Source organism: Camelus ferus, chromosome 19 (genome assembly GCF_009834535.1).
Source record: "Camelus ferus isolate YT-003-E chromosome 19, BCGSAC_Cfer_1.0, whole genome shotgun sequence".
NCBI classification, from domain to species: Eukaryota; Metazoa; Chordata; class Mammalia; order Artiodactyla; family Camelidae; genus Camelus; species Camelus ferus.
In genome coordinates, this window is record NC_045714.1 from 18,154,862 (window position 1) to 18,177,749 (window position 22,888).

General features: G+C 46.6%; 1 protein-coding gene across 2 annotated transcripts in view; it reads left to right on the forward strand.

Annotated features, from left to right (window-relative positions):
- The window catches only part of RALGAPA2 (Ral GTPase activating protein catalytic subunit alpha 2), a 265,476-nt gene that overhangs the window by 113,653 nt on the left and 128,935 nt on the right, over window positions 1–22,888 (forward strand). For both annotated transcript variants that reach the window (XM_032461744.1, XM_032461746.1), the window contains exons 20-23: window positions 162–338; window positions 9,580–9,773; window positions 10,316–10,414; window positions 10,647–10,802. In XM_032461744.1, coding sequence (XP_032317635.1) covers window positions 162–338; window positions 9,580–9,773; window positions 10,316–10,414; window positions 10,647–10,802 — 626 coding nt within the window. The remainder of the gene's footprint in view (window positions 1–161; window positions 339–9,579; window positions 9,774–10,315; window positions 10,415–10,646; window positions 10,803–22,888) is intronic.

The window sequence follows — 22,888 nt, forward strand, 5'->3', positions numbered from 1 at the left end:
ACCTCGGTTCTGTTTACCAAGAGCCCCAGTGGGCAGCTTCGGAGCCCCGGTCCCCTGAATGATTGTGGCTGGGTCTGCTGTCTGGCTGCTTGTGTGTTGGCTGGTGGATTCTCCGATTCCTCGCTGTCTGTCCTCTCAGACTGCTTCTCCCCTTCTGCCAGGTGACAGTGTCAGCAGTGACACAGCCCTGAGCTACAGCACAGAGGCAGAGCTGGCCCTGAGCCCGTGGCCGACCTGCGAGGAAGACCCCGAACTGAGCTCTCCCACGGATGCTGCGACTGACTCCGACGCCCGCCATTGGCTACAGCTGAGTCCCACTGATGCTTCCAACTTGACAGGTAGCTGTGTCTTCGAGAAGAGGCACCAGTGTTAACAGTCGGGAGGTCCCACAGTCTCCTAGGTGCAGGGACTCCAGGGGTCTTTAGCACAGCGATGCCGGGGGCGCCCACCCCAACCCCCGTCCGTAACCAGCTGTGAGTTCTCAGACCCCTGTGTGCAGAGCGGGCTGAGACAGTGGCTGAAGGGCAAGGAGGCCGCCACGCCAACAACCACTGTCCAGTGCAGGGAGGAAGTGACTCATTTAGCCACGACCCAATTTGCTTTACTCTGGAAAAGCATAATTTATCCAACTTACACGTGTTGTATATCCAGGATAAGTTAAAGAATTTAAGTAGCTTATTGATTACTGTTTTCTTTAATTTTACTATAAAACATTTGATGCATGCAGGGTAAGTTGTGATACATCTGTGAGTTATGGGCCATGGTTGTAAAATGAGCCATGGTGAGCCTGCAACCCAGCGACAGAGAACAGCTCCCAAGCCCGTGAGGTTCCCAAGAGGCCCATCTGTCATCCTGTGACCCTGCCCCCAGTGTTTTGTTTTTAATAATCATTCCCTTCTGTATGGTTTTACCATACATATCTGTCTCCTCAAACAATATATCATTTAATTTTTGTTTTAAGCTTTTTCAAAATGTTGTCATGTTCTGTATTTTTTGTAACTTCCCCCCCTTGCATATTGTATTTCTAAGATTCATGAATAGATTACAGAGCCAAACTTGCTGGTGGGCATCCAGGCTCTGCCGAGGAGTTGCTGGGTGGCCTGGAGCAAGTTAATCGCTGTCCTTCAGTTTCCTTTTTGTAGAACGGGGATAGTAGCGGTCCTTACTATAGGGTTGTTGGAGGAATCAGTGAGTGGACATCCCAGTCAAGTACACAGAACAGGAGATAGGGGAGCGCTCTGCAGTTTTAACTGCTCATACACCCACTTACACGCCTGCACACATGTGCACACACACACATCATGTGGCCCTGGGAAAGTGAACCTCTGAAGGCTCGGTCCCCTCACCTGTGTGACAGGGAAGCTCAGTGTGGGAGACGCTGACCCCACGTCCTTCCTGGTCCACCGTATTCCTGGGTCCACAGACATCTTTTACGAGAACAATTCAGACAAACTACAAAGCATGTGTTGAGTAAAAGCGGTGTTAGAATGCTGAAAAGCATTTTAAAATTAGAAATAAAAACTAAAATTCTAACTTGAATACACTTTTTTTAACCAAGCAAACTGGTTTTCATTAATTACGGTGTAAAATTTAACCACTCCCTGATGTTTTTGGGAACTTCTGATGGAGTAACGTTAAAATTTGCATATAAAAATGGTGTTGGATAACATCTTTCATCTGTGAGGTAAGTAAGACTGAGAAGTATGATCTTCATGTGTGTTTAACGTATATTTTAATTAAGACTAGAGAAACAAAGGGAAACAAACCAGTTAGCTGTAAATGAGTAATGCGTTGCTTTATAATGCTGTGGTGTCGTCCCTAAGCGACAGTGGACGTTTCTGGTCTAAGTGTTCACGCCTGCCGATGGTAGACGCCTCGTAAAGTCAGCGAGAGAATGATTGGCAAAGTCATGAGCTTAGTTTTACAGATTAGTAGGTAGGAATTTGTGCTTCTCAAACTCTTGGTTCTTTTAGAGATTATTTAAAATTCTTTATCTATATAGTGACATGTAGATATGTATGATGATTTTGAATAATACTACTATGAATTTATAAGGAATTCCGCCGTTTACAAAGAACTTGGAGGCACTCTCTTTGATTCCTATGGTAAGCAGTTCAGGTCTTAAAACTCTGTTTTATAGACGGAGAAGCTGAGACCCAGAGAAACCACGTTGCCTCCCTGGAGAGTAAAGACCAGAGCGGGAACTGGCTTCCAAAGTGTTTTGGCTCCAAATGCGGAGCTACATCTGTTCCTTTTTTCTGCGCTGCTGTTAAAATTACAGCTGCAAACCCCTTTCAACTATTTGAGAATCATTAATACATTTATGGAATAAATGGCCTCTTTGGGTCCAACATAGATTATCCAAGGGAAATTATCATGGTACTATCGGAGGCGATACTGAATTTTCCGTAAGTTGAATTTACTTCAACAAGAACTAGTTTTAATTACTTTTATTGAAAAGAAAGAAAACTGGGTGATTACCTCTTTTGTCTGTCCTCTGGAGAGATTAGTTCTGATCCGCCTCTGAGTTGCGTGGGACAGCTCCATTTAATAAACTTGTGTCGGGTAATTTTACATGATGCACTTTGGGTTGTGATTAACTCCTCCAAACACTTAGTTCTTCTTTGAAATCCTAACATAGAGAATCAGTACACTCAGTTCAATAGTTCATCTTGTCATCTGTGAAAAGGACAAACTGTAACATGATAAGGTTTAAGGATTAACGCAGTTCTGAATTTAACTTTCTGTCCTTAGGAGAACAATTTCTTCATAAATGGACAAAATAAAACTCACGTTAGCCTAATCTCTAGGACATGCAAACAGAGTGACCCAGCAATTTGCCTGTGTCTCTGTTTCTCATCGAAAACCCTACCAATTATCAAATGCTTAGAATAATAATAAGATCTTAAATTCCTTTATCATTGGCAAGCTAACAGTTCTGTTCCTTATTTGCTTTCTTATTTAAATCACTTCATGTTTTCTGAAAATACCAGCTAGATTTATTGTGTGTTGTTTCAGAAGACATCTGGGGTTTGTATGGCAGGACATGCAGACATGCACATGATTGTCTTGAAGGAAGGAGTTCACATGCACAGGTCCCTAGAGATGGGGCAGGGCATGCCACTTGGGCACCTGGGGAGGCAGGAAGAGACGGGGAAACATGGGCGTTAGCCTTTGTCATCATTTCCGTGGGAAAGGGGAGGCAGGGCAGGCCAGGCAGGCTCAGGACTGGCTGGTTTGGATGACTGCAGCAGACCCTGGAGCACAGACACTGGCCCTGGTTGCCTGGTCCCTGGCCCGCAGTGATCAGGGCAAGGGGGTATCTGTTTGATGGTAAGAGCCATGTAGAGGCGGTGGTTGGGAGGCCTGAATTTTGGACTGTTGAGTCTGCGTGTGAAAGACATGCTCCCTGGTGAGCTGTTCACCATCTCTAGGAATGAGCTAACCCTGGGACAGGCAGTCCTTTCCTGTCAGGGCAGCCCCAGTGCCAGAGCAGCAAGAATACCAAAAATAAGAAAATCTGGTTAACTCGTGCGTGAGTTTAATTCTGTTGAGATTGTGATTTTCAGGGGGGAATATTTATGACTCTGTAGCTAAGAATCAGTATTGCTGCTGAACTCATCTTCTATTCAGCAGATTCAGCTTATAATCTAGAAATGCTGCTTTTGATGCTGTAAGAAATGAACAGATGAGTAAGGCATGGCTACAGCTGACTTAAGGGCTGACCAAGAGGACCGAAAGTAAGGCATTTATTCTGATGAGAACAAATGATGTGATAAGTGCTAAGAGATTTATTTAAAGGGAGCTTTAATCACAGAGATAGATGAAGGGACTGGAGTATAAAATATACGCTGAATCCACACAGACATGGAACTGTGATGCGTGAGAGGTGGCCCTCCCGGTCTGACCAGGGAAGAGTGTGTTGCCCCACAAATGCCTGTGGGGCAAGTGTTTCTTCCACAGGGAAGAAAATGAAATAGAATCCCTACCCCATACCTTGCCCACTGCCAAGTGCAGGAAATACGTAAATGCAAAAAGGAAATTTCAAAACCTTTTGGAAGAAAATATCTTCTAAAAATATGTCTAAGACCTTAGGGTAAGAAAGGTTTTCTTTTCTTTCTTTTTTTTTCAATTGAAGTGTAGTCAGTTACAATGTGTCCGTTTCTGGTGCACAGTGTAATGTCCCAGTCATACATATATATACATAGATTCTTTTTCATTTTCTTTGGGAAGGTTTTGTTAGATGAAAAAAAATTCTAACCATAAGAGAAATGTCAATCACTAATTTAACTTCAGCACAATTAGAACTTGACTTTCATCATGGAAGAAACTTTAAGCGTCCCAGGTTAGCAGAACCTGGAGGGTGAGCGCCAGCTCTGGCGCTCCTGCCTCCCCAGGCCATCAGATCGGTGGTATGTTTTAAGATAAGGTTCCGTAAGAAGTGGTTTCCAACATTTTACCTTTGTCGGGAGAGGCTCATTGGGTGGCTCTGCTGCAGGATAAGCTCCAGGAGGGGGACTGTGGCTGGTTGTGTCCACAGCTGCTCCTGGCTGCTGGAACGGTGCCCGGCAGGAGAGGAATGGTCAGTATGTACTTGAACCAATGACTGAAGAAGCTTTAAGCTGCAGGCTATTGTTCGATTTAGCTAAAAACAGCAATTACATTTTAACATTTAAAAATAAGATTCAGTTTCAAAATCTCTTTATATTTAGTATATTTATCACAGACCTGCCTCTAAATGTCATCACAGAAACCTTTTACCACTTCTGCTTTTGATTACGGCTTCTCCTTTTAATTTTCACCATTACCTGCCACCAAAACTGTTTTTGCAGGAATGGTTTGTCCGCATTCTCTGCCATCGCACACGTTTTTGGCGTTTTCACCAGACTTTGATCTGCTTTGAAGATAGAAAATGTTATCAAGAGAAGTGATGATGATAGGGACCATGGGCTGCTCACCTTTGAAATCTTTAAAATGGGTGCTGTGTGTCCCCGGCAGGCAGACGAGGCAGGAGAGGAGAGTGGGCCACCGTGGGCACCAGCACGCCACCTCGCCGGTCTCCTCTTTGGATCAGCAAAGTCTAGACTTGATTTTTCTGGTCCCAGAATCAAGGTGTTTCCATTGAGCCTTTGGGTTGGTGCCTTTGGTTTAGTTTTCAAATTAAAAGGGAAAATCATTTCCAAGGCCCTGGCTGTGTTTCCTCAGCGCTTTCCAAGCTACGTAACACTGTTGCCACATGAAGTCGCCGTGTGGTCACAGGTGCCTGCTGTCCTTGTTACCAAGACTTACTTCATGGCTAAAGTCCTTGGCAGATTTGCAAAGTTCAGAACTTTAGGTTACTCTGTGGAAGTCCTGTATGTGTTTGGAGAAAGGTGATATAGTTTTATTTGTTGGCAAGGTTACCCACCTTATTTTTTTAATGTCTCTGTAACATTGAGTAATAATGACCCAAGAAGATACTAGGCTAGCATACCGTCTTACTCATGAGACAGAGGAGAAACTAAGTCTTTGGTATTTTTAAGGCAAACGTGGAATTTCCTGCAATCTCTCAAATCCCAATTTTTAATTAAGTGCTGCTCCACTGAGGGACCGTCCACATGTAAAATGTCAGCATCTATTCTGTGGCTTCTGTCACTGGTGGAATCATTTTGGGCAAAAACATTTCGAGTTATTAAAATATTTTTTTCATAATAATATTGAGCATGTAATCATTCCAGATACTTTTAAAGGACTCCCTGTGTTTTGCTGACGTGATGGAGGATGTTGCGTAGATTGTACCACTGAGGTGGACGTTTCTCTGAGAGCAGAGTGGCGAGCAGATCTGTTATGAGGGCTCCTTCCATGGCGGACACTGCATTGGGTGGCAGGTGGCAGGGAAGGCAGGTAACAGGGCACCTGGCCCAGGTTGCTCGGAGCTGTCACTCAAGGGAAGTCCCAGTGTGACCGGAACTCTGCGGGCTCATCTCTGTCTTAGGTGGCTGCATCTTAGGGGTAATGGTTGGGGTGAAACAAAGCCCTAAGTTTTCTAACCCTCTTACTTTTTTCTTTTTCACTGCTCAGGGGATTTAGCGGCCTCGTGGCGCTCTTCAGGGGAAGGATAGATGCTGTTTGATGCTGCTTGCTCCCTTGCAGGCCAAGTTGGTTTGTAGGGCTCACGGGGGCTTCAGCACACCCTCCCAGACTGGCAGGCTGGGTACCGCGCTCCCTTTGCAGACTGAACGTCAGGAGGCTGAGCCTCTCTGTGGGGTTTTGTCAAAGGCAGTGAGCCCAGCAGGCGGGGTCCCAGGCTTCTGCAGGCCCTGCACGCACCGGTGCGGGAGCTCGGCCTGGCACGCCTGCATCTGCCCAGCGGGTTCCGTGACACCCATGTGGGGAGTACAGACGTGTCTTGCTCTAAGAGGGAACAGTGCTCCTGGGTATGGGAAGGCCTGACCCCCTGCGCCATCCTCATTAAATCCTTGGTTTCCGTGTCTTGGGATCCTTCTGTAACTACTACAGTAAGCCACTCGCGGCCATCACGGGCGCGAGCTGCAGGCACGTGGAGCCGTCCCTGGATCTGCCCTGTCTCCTGCCACACTCACTCCTGCCCCTCGCTGGCTCTGGTCATTCCTCGACGTGGGTTCCTCCCATCCATGGATGGTGCCTCCATTTCTGTGATTAGGCCTTAAAAACCCCACAGCGTCAGCACCCAGCGTGATGTTCCCGGTGGCGGCGATTGCCTGCACATGAGTCCTCCTTCATTTGTACGGGGTGAGGAGGACAACTTTGGGAACGATTGTGTCAATAACGGGGGTGGGGGTAGGTGAGGGGGATTGGTGAGGGGTGGGACACAACTCTTTACATCGCAAGCAGAGACTAAAAAGAGAAGCAAAGCCAAGGTGGGTTAAACCCAAACCCTAAAGTAGGTTGTAACTCAGCAGCTGCAGTAAAGATAAAATGGCCCGAACTCAGTTAGCATCAGAAACTCCTGGGTTAGGCTGAAGCAATAAAGTGCAGCCATGTGACGTTTACAAGAGGTCGCCTGAATACACAGGGGAAAGACACTGAGTGTTGATAGAAGGGAAGGAAGGTGGGCCACCGGTGCAGCTCCGTGTGGTCAGCCACGTAAACTTTAAGGCAGAAATCATCTATTAGTGACAGCAGTAACTATGAACTTACATGAACTTCAGAGCTTCCAGCTGTATGGAGTAAAATTTACTAATGATAAAACCATGATCATAGTAGGAAATTTTAATATCAGATCTCATTAACTGATGAGTTAAGCAGAAAAAATATTAGAATAGAGAAGACTTACACAATACAGTTAACCTTGATTGAATGGAGAGCTATAGATATAAAAAATTTTGAAGTTAGTTTAAAAATACCTGTGATTTTTTAAAGCACATGGAACATTTACAGAAATTGACCAATTAGATCATTAAGCAAGCCTCAACAAATGTCCATGATTTGAAACTGTATTATATTCTGCAAATGTGATGAAATAAACTAAGAAGGACAAAAAGAAAAAGAGAAGAAAAATACACTAAGAAACTGAAAACTGCATTTCAGATAAATTAGGTCCAAAAAAAAATCAAATTTTGAACTGGAAAATATTTCTAACTGGACTACAGAGAAATGTAGCTGAAAACTTATATAGAGGAAAATATATGGCCTTAGGTGTACATTAGAAGCAAAGAACATTGATCTATGTTTCTTATTCAAAAAATTGGGAAAAGAATGACAATAATACATAGAAGTTGATTTAAAAAAAAACCCAATAAGGCTAAGCACACACACAAATACTAGGGAGCAGTAGGGAAGAGAAAGACCACTCTTCAGAGACATTCAGAAAATAGACAGTTAGGCAAGATTGACCCCAGAAAAAATACTGGAGGTGGAAAAGGGAACAGAGCTACAGAAGCAATGTACAATTTAAAGCTAATACAGTAGGTTAATTCAAATAGACATAAAAATAAAGGACAATTCCTAGTTTTACTGAAGCTTCAAATAAAAGAGAAACTCTCTCTTTCAACCTGTTGTAGATACAGGAAAGAAAGAAAGCTCCCTAACATCTACTGTTTACCTTGTGATACCTCAGTAATAAAACCAAAGTATTAAAAAAGGAAAATTAGAGTTTATCTCACTTAAAAGCATATAAGCAAAAATCCTAAATAAAGCATCAGCAAACGAAATCCAAGAATATTGGGGAAAGATCATACATCGGGGTAAGACAGTTTCTCTCTAGAAATGCAAATGTGAAAGCAAAAGAGTAACTAAGTAACTGAGTGATCCGTCATGACAAATCCCGGCTGAACAACATTCTGCAGAGTATCTGGTCAGTGCCCCTCAGAACCCTCAAGCTCATCGAAGACAAGGAAAGTCTGAGAAACTGTAACAGCCCAGAAGAGGCTAAGGAAACATGACAGATACATGTGATCTGGAACAGAACAAAGACTCTAGGTTGAAAATCAAAGCGCTCTCAATGACATAGGGGCTTTATAATAACGTTTCCGTGTTGGTTCATTCGTGACAACGAGCGCCACACTTGCTAAGATGTTGGTAACGGGAAACCGGGTGTGGGTTACATGGGCACTCTGTACTATCTTTGCAATTTTTATAAGTCGAAAACTGTTCTTAAAAAAGTATATTTTTGAAAAAGTGATTCCAGGAAAAATTGTTAAACAGAAAATAAATGTATTAAAAGTAAACAAAAATATGATCAACTAAGAACATGAAGTAAGCTCAAGAAATGAATGACAGAGGCATTTAAAATGCCTTATCAATGCATCTCCAGTCAAAGATAGCAGAATGGACAAACTCAGAGAGCCCCACTCGCGCCCTCAACCCCAGCCAGGTCACAGTAAGGATGTGTGTGAAGTTAGACGTAGATACCCCAGGGCGTCGATGGCAGGAGGAAAGTAGCACATTTTCCAAGTAGCAAACGGGTGACACGGTGACGGAGCCCTGGACCCTGTGTCAGTAGCAGGGGAAGCCAGGACGCAGCCTGAGGACCATTATTGCGGGTTCCCTGAAATGACCTGAAGATGCCCCTACGAGGTCCCTCAGGAGTTGGGAGGTAATGGCGGGGCTGGAAACAGAAGACTGTTGGTTAAGTCTGTTTAGGAAGTTGTTAGAACTTCACCCTGAAAGATGAAGAGAGAAGAATAAAGTTTATTTAGAGTAATTCTGTTTGGCAGACAGGCAGGGCTTCTAAAACATACCATTTAACTGGTATATGGTCAAGCTTGAAGCAAAGCAATCAATAAACCAAACTCGCCTTTTTTGATGGCCACATTCCCCGCCCATCCTACTGAGGTCCTCCTTCCCCTCCACTGCTTATGAAGCCCATCGCAGGGTCTCCAGGAACAGCCCTGTCATCTCTGGGTGGCTGCCCTTCTATGGAACAATCAGCCCCCTTGGACCTTTCCTCGTCCACTCCCCTGTCCTGCCCAGTTGTTGGCTGTTTCACACCTGGTCTTCATTATTTCGCTCTGAGTATGCATGTTTTCAAGCGGAGGTAGCTTGCACTAAAGGAAAAAAACGTTGTGATGATGAAATCAAAGTTGCGTCCACGGGGCTGACACGCGTTTTTCTCCGCAGATAGCAGCGAGTGCCTCGCCGACGACTGCAGCATCGTCGCCGGGGGGACCCTCGCCGGCTGGCACCCAGACTCCGCCGCCGTGTTGTGGCGGAGGGTCCTGGGAATCCTCGGGGACGTGAATAATATCCAGTCACCCCAGATCCACGCCAGGGTTTTTGGCTACCTCTATGAGCTCTGGTACAAACTAGCCAAGGTACGTCCTGCTGTGTTCCTTCTTATTCTAATGTGGGAAAATCGATCTATTCCTTACTGTAAAAGCCATGCTGCGCGTAACTCCTCAACATACTCTGGAACAAAAAAATGTGCTTGTTTAGACAAAGTGCGTTTGCTTATCAAAGAACAAATGATAATACTTGCAGTTTGGTCATTTTATAAATGCCTAAGAGTTATTTCATTTCATGTGTAAGTAGACTGTACTATAGGATGGTTAAGAATGGGATGTTATACAGTAGTTTTAGTTACTGGCTTTATAAAAGCCACACTGGCTTTATTGTACAAAATTTGAAAAATGTAGAAAAATGCTTAGAAAGTAAACCTCACCATCCACAGAATAAACCGATATTAATGTCTATTCTTATTTCTCTGTGGATAAACACATTTTTACAGAAGTAGAATCTTAGAGTATGTACAGTTTTCATTCTGCTTTTTGTTTTTGTTTGTAACATGCATTTCCCCCAGGTTACTACTGGGGTGGACTGTCTTGCCCTCCCTAAAATTCTTCTTGTTACGCACTAGATACGGGACAATCTAGCAGTGAGCCTGGATAACCAGTCTTCTCCATCTCCTCCCACCCTGACCCCACCACTCAGAATGTTTGCATCATGGCTGTTTAAGGCAAGTGAATGTGTGTTTGTTCCTTTGTTGTGATTTCCTCTTCCTCTTTCAAACTGAGTTTTAAAAAATGTAATTGCCCTCGACTGCATGTTTTGAAGACAGGCTGGGTCTTACTCAAGCCAGTGCCTCCCCCACCTCCATAAACAACTTTATGCAGAACTGAGAAGTAGATGAAAGGATGAAATGCATCTGCCTCTGGAGTTGATTAAATCTCTCCACGTCTCCTTGGCAGGCGACGACATTGCCAAAGGAGTATAAGGAAGGCAAACTCCAAGCCTACAAGCTCATCTGTGCCATGATGACCAGACGCCAGGACGTGCTGCCCAGCTCGGATTTCCTGGTGCACTGCTACCTCGCCATGCACCTGGGCTTAACCAGCGACGACCAGGTAGCCCTGACTCCTTCCTCAGGGTGCCCCACTATCTGGAAAGTGCACAGTCACTCTGCAGGTTTAATTGTTGGGGTTTGTCAAGGCGCCTCCGAAATGTTGAAATCCCCAGTAGTTTCAGCCGCTCCACACACCGCGGCAGCAGTGGGCTTTCGGACACGTCAGGCAGACGCCTCCCATCCCTGCGGGTCTCGCTGCTGAAGTGCTGACTCTGCGCTTCACCAGCCAGATCTGAATTTTACTCTGCAGTCGGCCCACTTCTCACCCCTGCCTGTTGTCAACCTCAAAAATGATTCCTCTCAACCGCTTTTTGTTGCGGTTTGACATTAGATATTATTGGAAGACAATGATTTGGGTCACTTAAAAATGTTTGAAAACTATTGTTTTAGGGTTAGGAGGTTTTTGTGAATGACCTCACCCATAAACGAGGGGTCCTGACATCTCCTGACGAGGCCATAAATTCTCTCAGAGGAGCGCGAGTGGTGGTGAAGTTGAAGCAGAAGGCCGGAGGGAGCCTCTGACAAGCAGCCTGCGGCCCTGGCTATCCCTGGAGGCCCCCTGCTAGCGGGGGGCGGGGGGCGGGTGGGCAGGACCGCTGACTCTTGACCTCCTGCCTGAATATCAAGGAGGCAAGTGATGTGATTGGTTTGTGAAGCCACCGAGATGATTCTGGAGGAGGGACTTAGAAATGGGATGGTGGTAGGGTACAGTAGAAGTTGGGCCTGGACAGAGATTAATTAGGACGTGATTAAACAAATAAAGATTTTTTTGAATGGTGAGAACTAAAATGGTTGCATTGGAGATGGGAAGAAGGAATAGGAAAGGTTCCAGAGATTTTTAAGGCATTTAATTTTATGTCTAAGTCTTGGCCAACGAGAGATGTGCGGAGTCTCTTAGAATTTACTCGTTAAATTGTAGATAGCTTACCAGTGAACTGAAATCGTTCACAAACTACCAGGCGGCTGTCCTTTCTGTCTGTGTCTTATTGTTTGGGTGTGTGATACAGACACGCAGACTTTCTGACACGTCAGAGGACATCCTCCTAATTTGCCAGCCTCACCTTGGGCCCCATTTAAAACTCTTGTAAAATGTTCCCTGATAAACACCTTGAGCTTTAATCATTGAGCCTTTTCTCCAAAGTAACAGCCATACTGTCCTGCTGAGATATCTCTGTCATATTTGCTCCAGTTTCAGCAGAACGCTGGCTCATTTTTTTCCTAAATAAATGTGGAAGTATAGAGGTACCGGGAGACCTGTCTGTACTCCTTGCTCAGATATTTTGCAGCCTTTGTTGCTGGTGGAAGCATCTTTTCCAGCATGATGCAACTTGGGGCATGTGGAAGACCAAGGGGTAAAAATAGGGAAGGGAGGCAGCAGAGACGGTCGTGAGACCCTCAGTGATGGGACCAGAGGAGGAAGGGCGGGCTGCCCTGCTGCACTTGAAAGCAGCATTTTGCTAAGATCTACTTGGACGCGATAATGCTCTGTAGAACCCCCTCGTGAGGCAAACAAACTTGGACTTTGAAGTCAGCTGTAAACACTTGGTATTTCTAGGTTGCGTTTTCTGGGAAGTCACATCAGTGGGTGTGAGTTTAGCATCCTTCTATTTTAAAGTGTGTCGGGGTGACAACGAAACAATAGAATGAGGTGAAATGTGTACATTATAACATTTGAGAACCCAAAGCATTATTCCAAAAACTGGATTCTGCAGTGTAGAAACAGGAGTTTTCAAATTTTATACTTAAGATAATTTTCACATCTTAATGTATACCATGTTTCTGGGTAAGTTTGATCTTTTGTGGTTCACTGCAAAATACGTAACTCTTAAATGGTGGCCCATTGCTAGCGGTAATCCCAACATCCAGACTTCTGAGGCAACACTGGGATATCGTAAATCTCTGTTTTATCATCAGCCTATTGTTGAGGCCGTTAGAAGCTTGAATTTTTTAATGCATTTAATAGAATTGACTGGTTTGCTTCAGCCTTAACAATTAATGGTATATGTTATAGAAACCCTGACTGTCGGCCAGACAGAATTACTCTAAGTCAACTTTATTCTTCTGCCAGAAGAAAATTACGCAGAAGACTTTCTAATGAAGAAAGTTTTCTCATTTAAGTAAGAAGTGTCTCGGGTGTTTAGGGTAACTTTTGGTCCACATGTCTAAGTAGGTCATGCTGGTTGCTCCCGAACTTACATGTACTTCTGGAAACACATGCTATATTAATTATGAAGAGAAAAGGAAGCATTTGCTGTAGAGACAACAGTTAAATTCAGTTTTGTAATTGACAGACTGCACCGGTGACTAGGGCCCTCCGGGGGCTGTTTCCGCCTCGTGAGGTTTCTCAGAGCCTCACTTCTACGTGGCCTGGCGCTAGAAGTCTTCGTTCCTACAGAGAGAAAAAAGTATATATAACTTATAACAAGTTTTTCCTTATTTTTTAATAAGATAAATGATAGTACATCGTTTTAAATTTTTTAACATTTGTTAGTTTTGTCTTACAAATGCAACCCGAGGCGAATTTCCTCCTTTGGCCTCTGGGTGGCACTCTTGTCTGCGGGACGCACCGCCACTAAGCCTTGGCGCCACTGGGAGGCCCGGCCTGCGAGCACGGAGGTGTGGCCTGGCTGTCTTTCAGATGGTTTCCTCAATCTGAGAGCCGCAAAATCATGTCAGTGGTGACTTATCAAGTGTTCAATCTGAAATAAGATCGAAGATGGTAAAAACTTTTTCCAAACGTTAAGGGTGCTTGTAGTACTTAAAGTTTTTTTAATTAAAAAAAAATCTGTAAAACAGGTGTGTCACAGATTACAGTACAATCATATAAAATCAGTTTCATCTAATCTAATAGCAAACGATTGAAACAAACGCAGTCATTTCTATATTTTAAAAAGTTATAATTAATAACGTGCACCCAACAGCCAGCATTCAAAACGTAGCACATTCCAAACCAGCTGTTTTCAGTGTTGTTTGGACCAGTTTTAGTTACTCTGACGACAGTTTAACAGCTAAATCAGCGACCTTAGCAACTGCATGTGTCCCGCGTACGTGTACAGTACAGGTTATGGTTTATTAGAATGACTGAGAAAATGATTTGAAATAGCTTCATTTTTCCTTGACTATGAATTTTTAAAAGATTGATTCTGTGACTGATTTAGAAAATAATTAGGGTCACAAAAACCTTGAAAATAACTACAGATTATGAATAAAATTCGGGGTGACTTGGGGGACTCCCCGGCCTGCCTGTGAAGGGGCCTCCCTGCTGACCTCCCCCTGCCGGGCTGCTTTGTGTCTAGGGGGTGGCGGGAGCGGTGGAGGGTCTTCATGCCCCCAGCACCCCAGTGCCAGACTCTGCTGGGGACTCGTGATGTCCTGTTGATCCTCCTCTGCGGTTCACTTAGAGAAATACCGTGGCCCGTTGCGTCAGCAGCCAAGGCTCAAAAGCTACTGAGGACTTCTGTGCAGTGCCGCACGTGACAGAGGCCGTCGGAGGTCCCGGGCGGGCCGGCTTACTCCGCAGGGTGCGCTTTCCCCTCCTCTCACGCCTGGCGCGTCGGGCAGACACACAGGCCTGTTGTGCTCCTGCCTTCTGTCCGGCCTCACGCGGGCTCTGGCCTTGGTCCTGCCCACCTCACACCCCACGCCGGGCGCCCCCGCCCCAGCCTGCGGACCCTCCCCGGCGCCTGCCCAGTTCCTCCGCGCCGTCAGCATCTCTTTCCAAAGCTGTTCCCACTGCCGCTCGGTTTGTCTAAAGCTTAGGCAGCTTTTTCACCTCTGTCTTCCCCCCAAAATATTTGGACATGAAAGGAGCTATGATTTGGTTTTATTAAAAACAGTTCCTATTAATTTCATCGTTATTTAAAACATATGGAAAGATCAATATGTGTGAAATGGAAAAGGACAGTTAAGGAAAGGAATTTTATTTTACAAATATTTCTAAGAATGTGTATCAAAGACTGGAAAGTTTCCTTTGCTTAAAATAAGTAAACTATTTTTTAACAATGACTTACAGATTTAATGTCGTAATGCAATTTGTCTGTTAAACACATCAAAGTTCAGTTCTCTTTTGAATGCAAAGCTGACATGAATGCAGAGTTACTGTTGCAAATTTGCATGTAGACGTACTGGGAGGCGCGGGTCTCTGGCGTTTCCCTCCCTGAAGTTGGGTTGTCGTAGTTGTGACACACCAAAAGCATGAGGCCTTGCTCAGGTGGAGAGAGACGTGGGTCCTGCCTGCAGCAGCCACCCAGCTGCCCACCTGCACCCTGACGGGGTGAGGTTGTGACGTGGTGTCACCGTGAGGGGGCCGGGCTTCAGGTCGGCCTGGCTGAGCTCCAGTCTTGGCTGCACCTCGGGTCGTGTGCCAGGGCTCCCTTATCTGCTAAAGGCAGGTGATGGCAGCGTCTGCCTCTGAGGGCGCTGGGGACTTAGAGGAGGCAGGACATGCAGCGGCCTCCACCTGGAGGCCTGGACGCGGCACCCCTGTGATGCTGAGGGGAGCGAGGAGAGGTCAGTCCCTTGATCACACTGAGCCTCACTTGCTCTCCTGATGTCTTAGAATTTTGATTTTTTTTCCTTCCCCATCTGTTTTCTTACTTTTCAAGCCCATTTTTTAACTTTATTTTTTATTTGAGGTAGGGAGGTAATTAGGTTTTTTGTTTTTTTATAACAGATACTGGGAATTGAACCCAGGACCTTGTGCGTGCTAAGCATGCACTCTACCACTGAGCTGTACCCTCCCCTTCTGTTTTCTTTCTTTTGAACACGGTAATTTGACTAGACGACGTACTAGGCCTTGTGGAATTTCAGAACCGGTGGAGGAATGACCACCCCCCGTGCTGGCAGTCAGACAGGGCAGGGCGTGCTCACTTGGCCTTCTGGGACTCAGGGTCGTTCCTCGCGTGTCCCTGGCCGTGGCTCCCTTTCCACCCACTCCTCGCCCCGGCCGCGTGCCTTCTGTGTGGGGCCTCGCAGCTGAGCCCCCCGGGGGTTCCCGCCCGCAGAGGCCCCGCGTGGCTCTGGAGGGTGGGCATCCCGGAGCTGCTCAGGCAGCTGCATTGCTGGGACGAGGCTCGCGGGACTGCGTGGTGCTGCGCTGGGTTCCTGGCTGTGCAGGGTCCCACGTGGTCCCCCAGAAATCCTGCAAGCTGTCCGGTGCCCTACAGAGACCCTCTCCTCGGCATCTCCGCAGAGCGCAGCCTGTTGTCTGCGGGTGAGAGTCCGGGCCGTGCGAGGCGCAGGACAACACTGACATCTCAGTCGCTGAAGGCGCTTGCGGCATCTTTTCTTTTCCTCTTTAGTTTTAGCCGCTTGTTTTGCGGCCAAGAGTATTCAACTTATTTCAGGAACATCTTCCTTTCATTTAACTTGGTCTTTTATTGAACCTTTTCCCCCAGCAATTTTAAAGGAAACATAATTTTAAACATCATATATAGAGTCATATTCGATCCTAGACGTCAGAATAGTCATAACTTTCTTAATGGATGTTACAGCCCCTCCCAGGAGGATATGATGGAATAACATAATAATAAGAGTCGTTTGTGAAAGGATCCCACGGGGCCCCTCAGGGAGCATGAGGCACAGCCGAGAGCCACGAAAGCAAGGTGCAGGGGTGATGCTCGTAAACTGGCCATACCCGACTCTTTTAATAGCCCCAGACAGCCTGTATCATGCAGCGATATGTAATCATTGCATCACCTTTTCCCAGACAAAGAATTGTTCTTTGCTGAAAATTTAGACCTAACCAAACCGAGTATGTTAGATATACATAAATTTATTAAAAGATTCAAGGCTAGACCTAAATGAGCTTTCAGAGTAAGTAAAGAATTAAGGTGGCAAATTAAAGACCTTGTTTGTCTCCGGTCTAAGGAAATAATTTTAACACCTCTCCAAAGGAATTATTCTCTACAGCAAGGTTTGGACACGTGGGCTTCTAATTCACGGCTAGTAGGATAAAGTGAGTGTTTATAAATTTAAAGGCCTAACTGGTGTTCACGGGATTAAATAATCACCTTGACACGTGTCAGAGGAACTTGAGAAGGCTAACTTTCAGGCTTCATTTAAAAGACTATAGAGTTGTACAGTGAGTAAAAGTAAGATTAATTCTGGGCCTTCTTCCTAAGGTTTTTAAGGATGGGGAAATGCATATTCCAAGACTTCGGGGTACATGACAGCGTCACCATGTATTCAACACCGGACTTTAGCGGGCGACTGGTCTCATGCTGGGAGCGCGATTCAGCCGCATCACCCACCGGCCACGGGGACCTGCCTGACCACGGGTGGTCCAGTGAGCGAGCTGGGCTGGAGGGCCTCTAAGGCCCACCCGTCTGGAGCACGACTGGACCCTCCGATTTTACTTTTAGTCATTTTATCATGCGTGTCACGGTGTCCTTTCCTAAATATAGGCAGAGGTCCACTACTCTTTTCAGGGTGACGATTTTCCCGCATCTCAGTAAAGACCTCGCCAGGCTCTGAACGCATGTCCTGCGTGTGACACACGTGGATAAGGGGCACCCGTTGTGTCCATCAGCTGGGACAGGGCCACGCGAGGCATACATGGAATGGTGTTGAATAGTGCTTCTAGCTCAGCTGGTTTGAAAGCGGTCCACGGGCTGATGGGGTTTCAGTGGGGCTTTGGAGGATGGATAGGACTTAGACGGGAGGACAAGAAGCAGGAGAGGATTCCACAGGGCAAAGGTCAAAGATACAGACCTTCTCAGGCCACGTTCAAAGAACAGTGACCAGACTGATTGATTTCCTGCGTGGAAATAATGTGTGGACACCGGTCGGCGGCGCTGTGGAGAGCCTGGATGCCGGGCCATGTCCACCCCACAGGTCACGGGGCGCTGGTGGAGGCTTTGAGTACAACACTCAACGTGGCCAGAAAAGCGTTTTAAGAGGCTTAAGCCACGGTGGTTATGCGGGGTAGGCTGTAATCAGGAGAGAGTGGTGACAGCAGGCCCAGAAGGGGAATTGAGCGCACTTGTGTGCCTCTTTTTCTGGGTTCTCTATTCTGATCATCGTGCCCCTCTACCAATACTGCACTGTCCTTATGACTCTGTCTACACAGCAAACCTTAATCAGGTAGAGTGATTCCTCCCACTATATTGTTTTGTTATGATCTACTACACCCTAGGAAAAAACAAAATAAAAACCCCTATATTTAGATTATACTGAGAAAGGTGTTGGTGTCTAATTGCTTGACTTTGTTAAATGTCATAATATCCCCTATTTCTGCGATTCTTAGAAGCCCTAGTTTAGTACCTGTAGGTAAAGCTGTAGTTTGCACACCGCCCATTCTAACTCAGATGTAAAAAAAAGTAATTAAAAAATTAATTCATAATTTAAAAGCTATTGAAGAATAAATCTCCAGATCTAGACAATTTCACTAGAGAATTCTAATAAGCACTTTAAAAAGAAATAACATTAACTTTGCCCAGTCTCTTTCAGAAAACAAATGAGGTAAGAGCACTTCCCAACTTACTTCAGGAATCCAGTATCATCCTGATGCCAAAGCCAGAAAAAGGTAATAATGCAAATAAAGACTACATAAGGAAAAGTATCTCTCTTAAATTTAGACTCAAAATTTCTCAACAAAATATGAGCAAACTGAACCCAACAATGTATGAAAAGAACAAGCCTTGCACACCAGGAACAAATTTTACAAGGATTGAGTTTGAGTTTATTGTAGTCAAAGTAAATGATATGTCATTGGCATGAGGGTTAACTGCAGCAATAAACAAAGCTCTCAGGCTTTACTAAGGTTCTGTCTGCAAAGACAGGTGGAATATGTCAGTCCTCCCCTGACGTCGATCATTGAGTTGTTACGAATTCCTGTCACGTGCTTGTCCCGCAGTCGGATGATGCGATGTGGCGTGTGTCACAGAGTTAGTGTTAGTGTCACCGAGTGCATCAGGTCACGTCCCAGGCTTCTCACACTGCACAGGAATGTACAAGCCGTTGACTAGGCACGTTGTATGGGAGAAAATTTTATCACAACTCTGCTCACAACTTTGCTCAGCTCTCGGTGGCCGTAGAGACTTCAGGTGGATGCCTGCACCAGAGTTACAGACAGCAGGGCGTTTCCTTTTCTTTCCAACTGTAAAACAGATCATCATTTTCACGAAGCTGCAGACCGAGCCCACTGCCACCTAGATGAGGAAAGTGGAGCTATGCGGAGGGAACAGATGGCTGCGGTTCGGTGCTGCGGGTATCACGTGTGCCGCGGGCTTGTGCCTCGGCTTTGAAAGGGTAAGGTGATAGCAGGGGGCGGGGGTGGTCCAGAGAGCAGAGAGCCCGCCTGGGAGGCTGAAACTAGAGTTTGTTAGATTTCCCTTTGTGGAGTTAAAGACGGCAAGACTTTCAAGTAAACGCTATCAGCGATACGAATTACGTATGTTCAGCCGTCAGTGTCTCCTGAGCGCCCACCGCGTGAAACACCTGAAATAAAAATGCAGCGTGATAGCAGCTCAGCGTGTGTGGACAAGCGAAAGGCTCTTCCCCTAGTCGGCGGGTACCATGTGGTGTGTAAGCCGACCTGCATTTTTCAGTAGAGATGTTCTTCTGCCCCGAGGCCTCTCTCTGGAAGGGGACTCTCCTGTGGACCCCCGTAGCCCAGGCCACCAGAATCTTCCTTAGGAGGCTCCCTGGAGGGCACTGGTCTTCTCCCAGACAGAGCAGGCCCTCCAGTCACTGGGCTGATTGGTGGGAAGTTGAAGGAATAAGAGAAGAGCTTCTTAAAACCACGTGCATTTAGGGGGGGAACAGGGTGACCGTGGTGGCTGAGCTGGACTTCCCGGATGAGCTTTTGGCCTCGTCAGTTGCAGAGCAGGCATTAATCTTCCTCAGGGGTGAGCTCACCCACGTCTACTGGAGCTCAGTGATTCCTGAGATGCGGGGGTGCTCCAGGGACATCAGGCAGGGTCTGGAGACGTTTGGTTGTCACAGCGGGGAGTGGGGAGCACTGGCACCCAGCGGGTAGAGGTCAGGGGTGTCGCACGCCCTGCAGTGCCAGGACCACAGCCGAGACCTTACGACCTGCAGTGGCAGCAGCGCTGAGCTTGGAAACCGCTGTCCTGGCAGAGGAGCTGGACAGGTGACCGCGGAGCAGGGGGAGAGCCAGGCGCTGACACCTAACTGACAGCGTGCCGGGCGGCCACCTGAAAGCCAGCTCCCTCCGTGTAACCAGGGACACGGACGCCTAGACAAATTTAGCAGGAGAGGCAAATGTTTCAGGTTGACCTGTATGGAAATCGCCACGACTGGGCTGTTTCTCAAAAGAAAGAGGGGGTGTAATTTCACATGGTTCAACTTGTAAGATTCTGAATTTGTTTTTAAAAAATCAACATCAGAAGTAAAACATGGAGTGAGCTGATTCATTCAGAGATGACACGAGAAACGGCTGAGGTGTGTTGTGTCCGGAGCCCAGTCCCGTGCGTGGACAGAGGGGCAGGGCTGCGGGGCCCAAGGAGCTGGCCAGAAGGAGGGTGACCAGAGCACGGCCCACGTGGAGAAGGGATGGCCCACAGGCTAAGGTCATTGCCTTCTTCCAGTGTCTGGCGCCACGTCTTGGGGAGAGATCAGGCCGTCCCACCTGTGGGGTGGGCAGGCGTTGCTCAGCAGCGCTCCCCGCAGAACTTTCCAACCCAGCATCCAGGCCAAACAGGGCAGGCGACTGATTTGGGGTTTGCAAGGCTCTCATGCTCTATAGTGTCTGTCCGAGGCCACCTGGCCTGGCCGCCCCAAGGGACACCCTCTGTCAGGCTTGAGGCCTGGCCTGGCTAAGTCGCTGCTTCCTTGAGTGCGTGACCTCATAGGCTTTTCTGGCTTGAGGTTCTCGTCCTGTGATGTGGGGACCTGACAACTCCCTGCGTGGCCTTAGAGAGGTGAGCACAGCTCGGCCATCAGTGGCCCCAGTACCGTGACGGCAGAAGGGGTCCCCGTTGGAATTTTGCTTGTTGACCTGCAAGATCATCATTTCCCATTTAGAACTTGATGAAGATTTTAAGAAAATTCATGTTTTTCTTTAGGCAGAGAAGAAACGAGAGACAGAGACAGCTTCTGACACCCCGAACGCTGCTTGTGACTTGGGGAGGGGGTGCTTTGACCCCCACTTGGAAAGGAGCGATTTTTGAATGTATGAGATTTTAAATCATGACTGTGATTCATGGCCCATAAAGGTTAGGTTTTGGGTACAGGGAAAGCGCGTTAAGACAGCACTTTAAATTGCAGGTTGTGTTTCTGGGAGGAAGTGTGCTCCTGTGGGGAATAATCTCTTTTTTTCTGCTGACTTCTTTTTAGCACACGACAATAGGTCGTGGTGTGGTACCTGCAGGTTGTTCGGCGATTAATGCTGTTTACTGGCACACATCTTAGAGAGAACACTGTTTTCTAGCGGAGTAATAAACCACAGGTTTCTCTTGTTCTTCCGTGGAAAAATACTCCTCGGTAGGTATTTGTGGGCTGGAGAAACGTTGGCAAAAGAGACCCTTGTGGTAATAAGACGTTGAAGTAAAATACCCACCTTTTTTTTTTTTTTTTCGCTTGAGTCTTTCTTTGAACACGTGCGTGTGACGCTTTTGTCAAGACCACCCTGTGCCTCTGTGTCACCCATCGGCTTCCCTTCCCTGGGTCCCCCTGGAGCGCTGGCTGCCTCCCCCTCCAGGGCCCCCGTGCTCTTGGCCTGGCCTCACTCAACTGTGCAGAGCGTCCCCTACCCCTAAGAGGTCATGGCTGGGAGTCGGGGCATCTGTACCCTCCCCTCACAGCGGCTGACGTGGTGCCTTCAGAAACTGTTAGATATTTTTATATGGAATTGCCAGAATGACTTGTTTTTCGTTTCAGACTTTCAGAATTGAAGTATAGTCGATTTACAACGTTGAGTTAGTTTCTGGTGCACAGCACAGTGATTCAGTTACACACGCATGTGTGTTCCTTTTCATATTCTTTTTCATTATAGGCCATTACAAGATATTGAATATAGTTCCCTCTGCTGTACAGTAAGTCCTTGTTGTTTATCTGTTTTGTATATAATAGTGTGTGTGTGCTAATCCCAAACTCCTAATTTATTCTACCTCCTTTCCCCTTTGGTAACTATAAGTTTGTTTTCTATGTCAGACTCTTTTTTTAATGAATAGATTTTAGAACAAGTTGATTTGAAGTCTTAATTTTCAATTGATCCTTCAAAATTAATATTTTAATACGATTATGATTTGAAATGCTGTTGTAATTTAATAGTAACAATGATACATGAAGCTTTAAAATTTACAAAATGCTTCCCTGTCAGTCTCCTTTGCCCCATGTCAGAGCCCTGTGGGGCGGGGTCCTTTGCCCCGTGTCAGGGCCCCGTGGAGCAGGGTCCTTTGCCCCGTGTCCGGACCCCGTGGGGTGGGGTCCTTTGCCCCAAGTCAGGGCCCCGTGGGGCAGGGTCCTTTGCCCCGTGTCCGGACCCCGTGGGGCGGGCTGCATTTCCATTCTCCTTGCACAAGTGCTTGCTCAAGAGTAAAGTACCTGCCCAAGGTCAGAGGGTAGTCAGTGGTGTCCCTTAAGAGTCTTATCTCCAGATCCCTCCTCTTCCTGCTTCCTCCTTCCCTCCGGCATCTGCCTGGAAGCAACTTCGTTTAAGGGAAAAAAGAAAGTATATTTTAAGCCTCCCAAATGAATCTCATCATGTGTAAATTAAAAACCAAGCTGTTAATCAGATATTCCTCGAATTTGAAGCGATGAGCTGTGTGTCGACTGCATCAGTCATTCTGGGGGGTCTGACTCCTTCCCCCCGTGGGGCGGGGTCTTCACCGTGGGCCGGGCAGCCGGCGGCGTCTCAGCGTGGCCAGCACTGCTGCTTCGTTAGTAGTTCTGGCCTGAGGTTTCTTCAGAATCGAGCTGACAGAGCTGGCTCCCTTTGGGATTTTTCTCTCAAATTTCAGTTATTCTTGGGAGCTCTTTGTCCAAACACAAATTAAATTACGAAAAAAGTAGCAGCAGTAGGTGTGATTCTGTGGCCAGAGCAGAAACTAAAACTGATGCCAGCTTGGACCACTCCTCATCCTCCATCCCTCGTAGGCAGGATGCGCTGTAGCCTCCTGGACT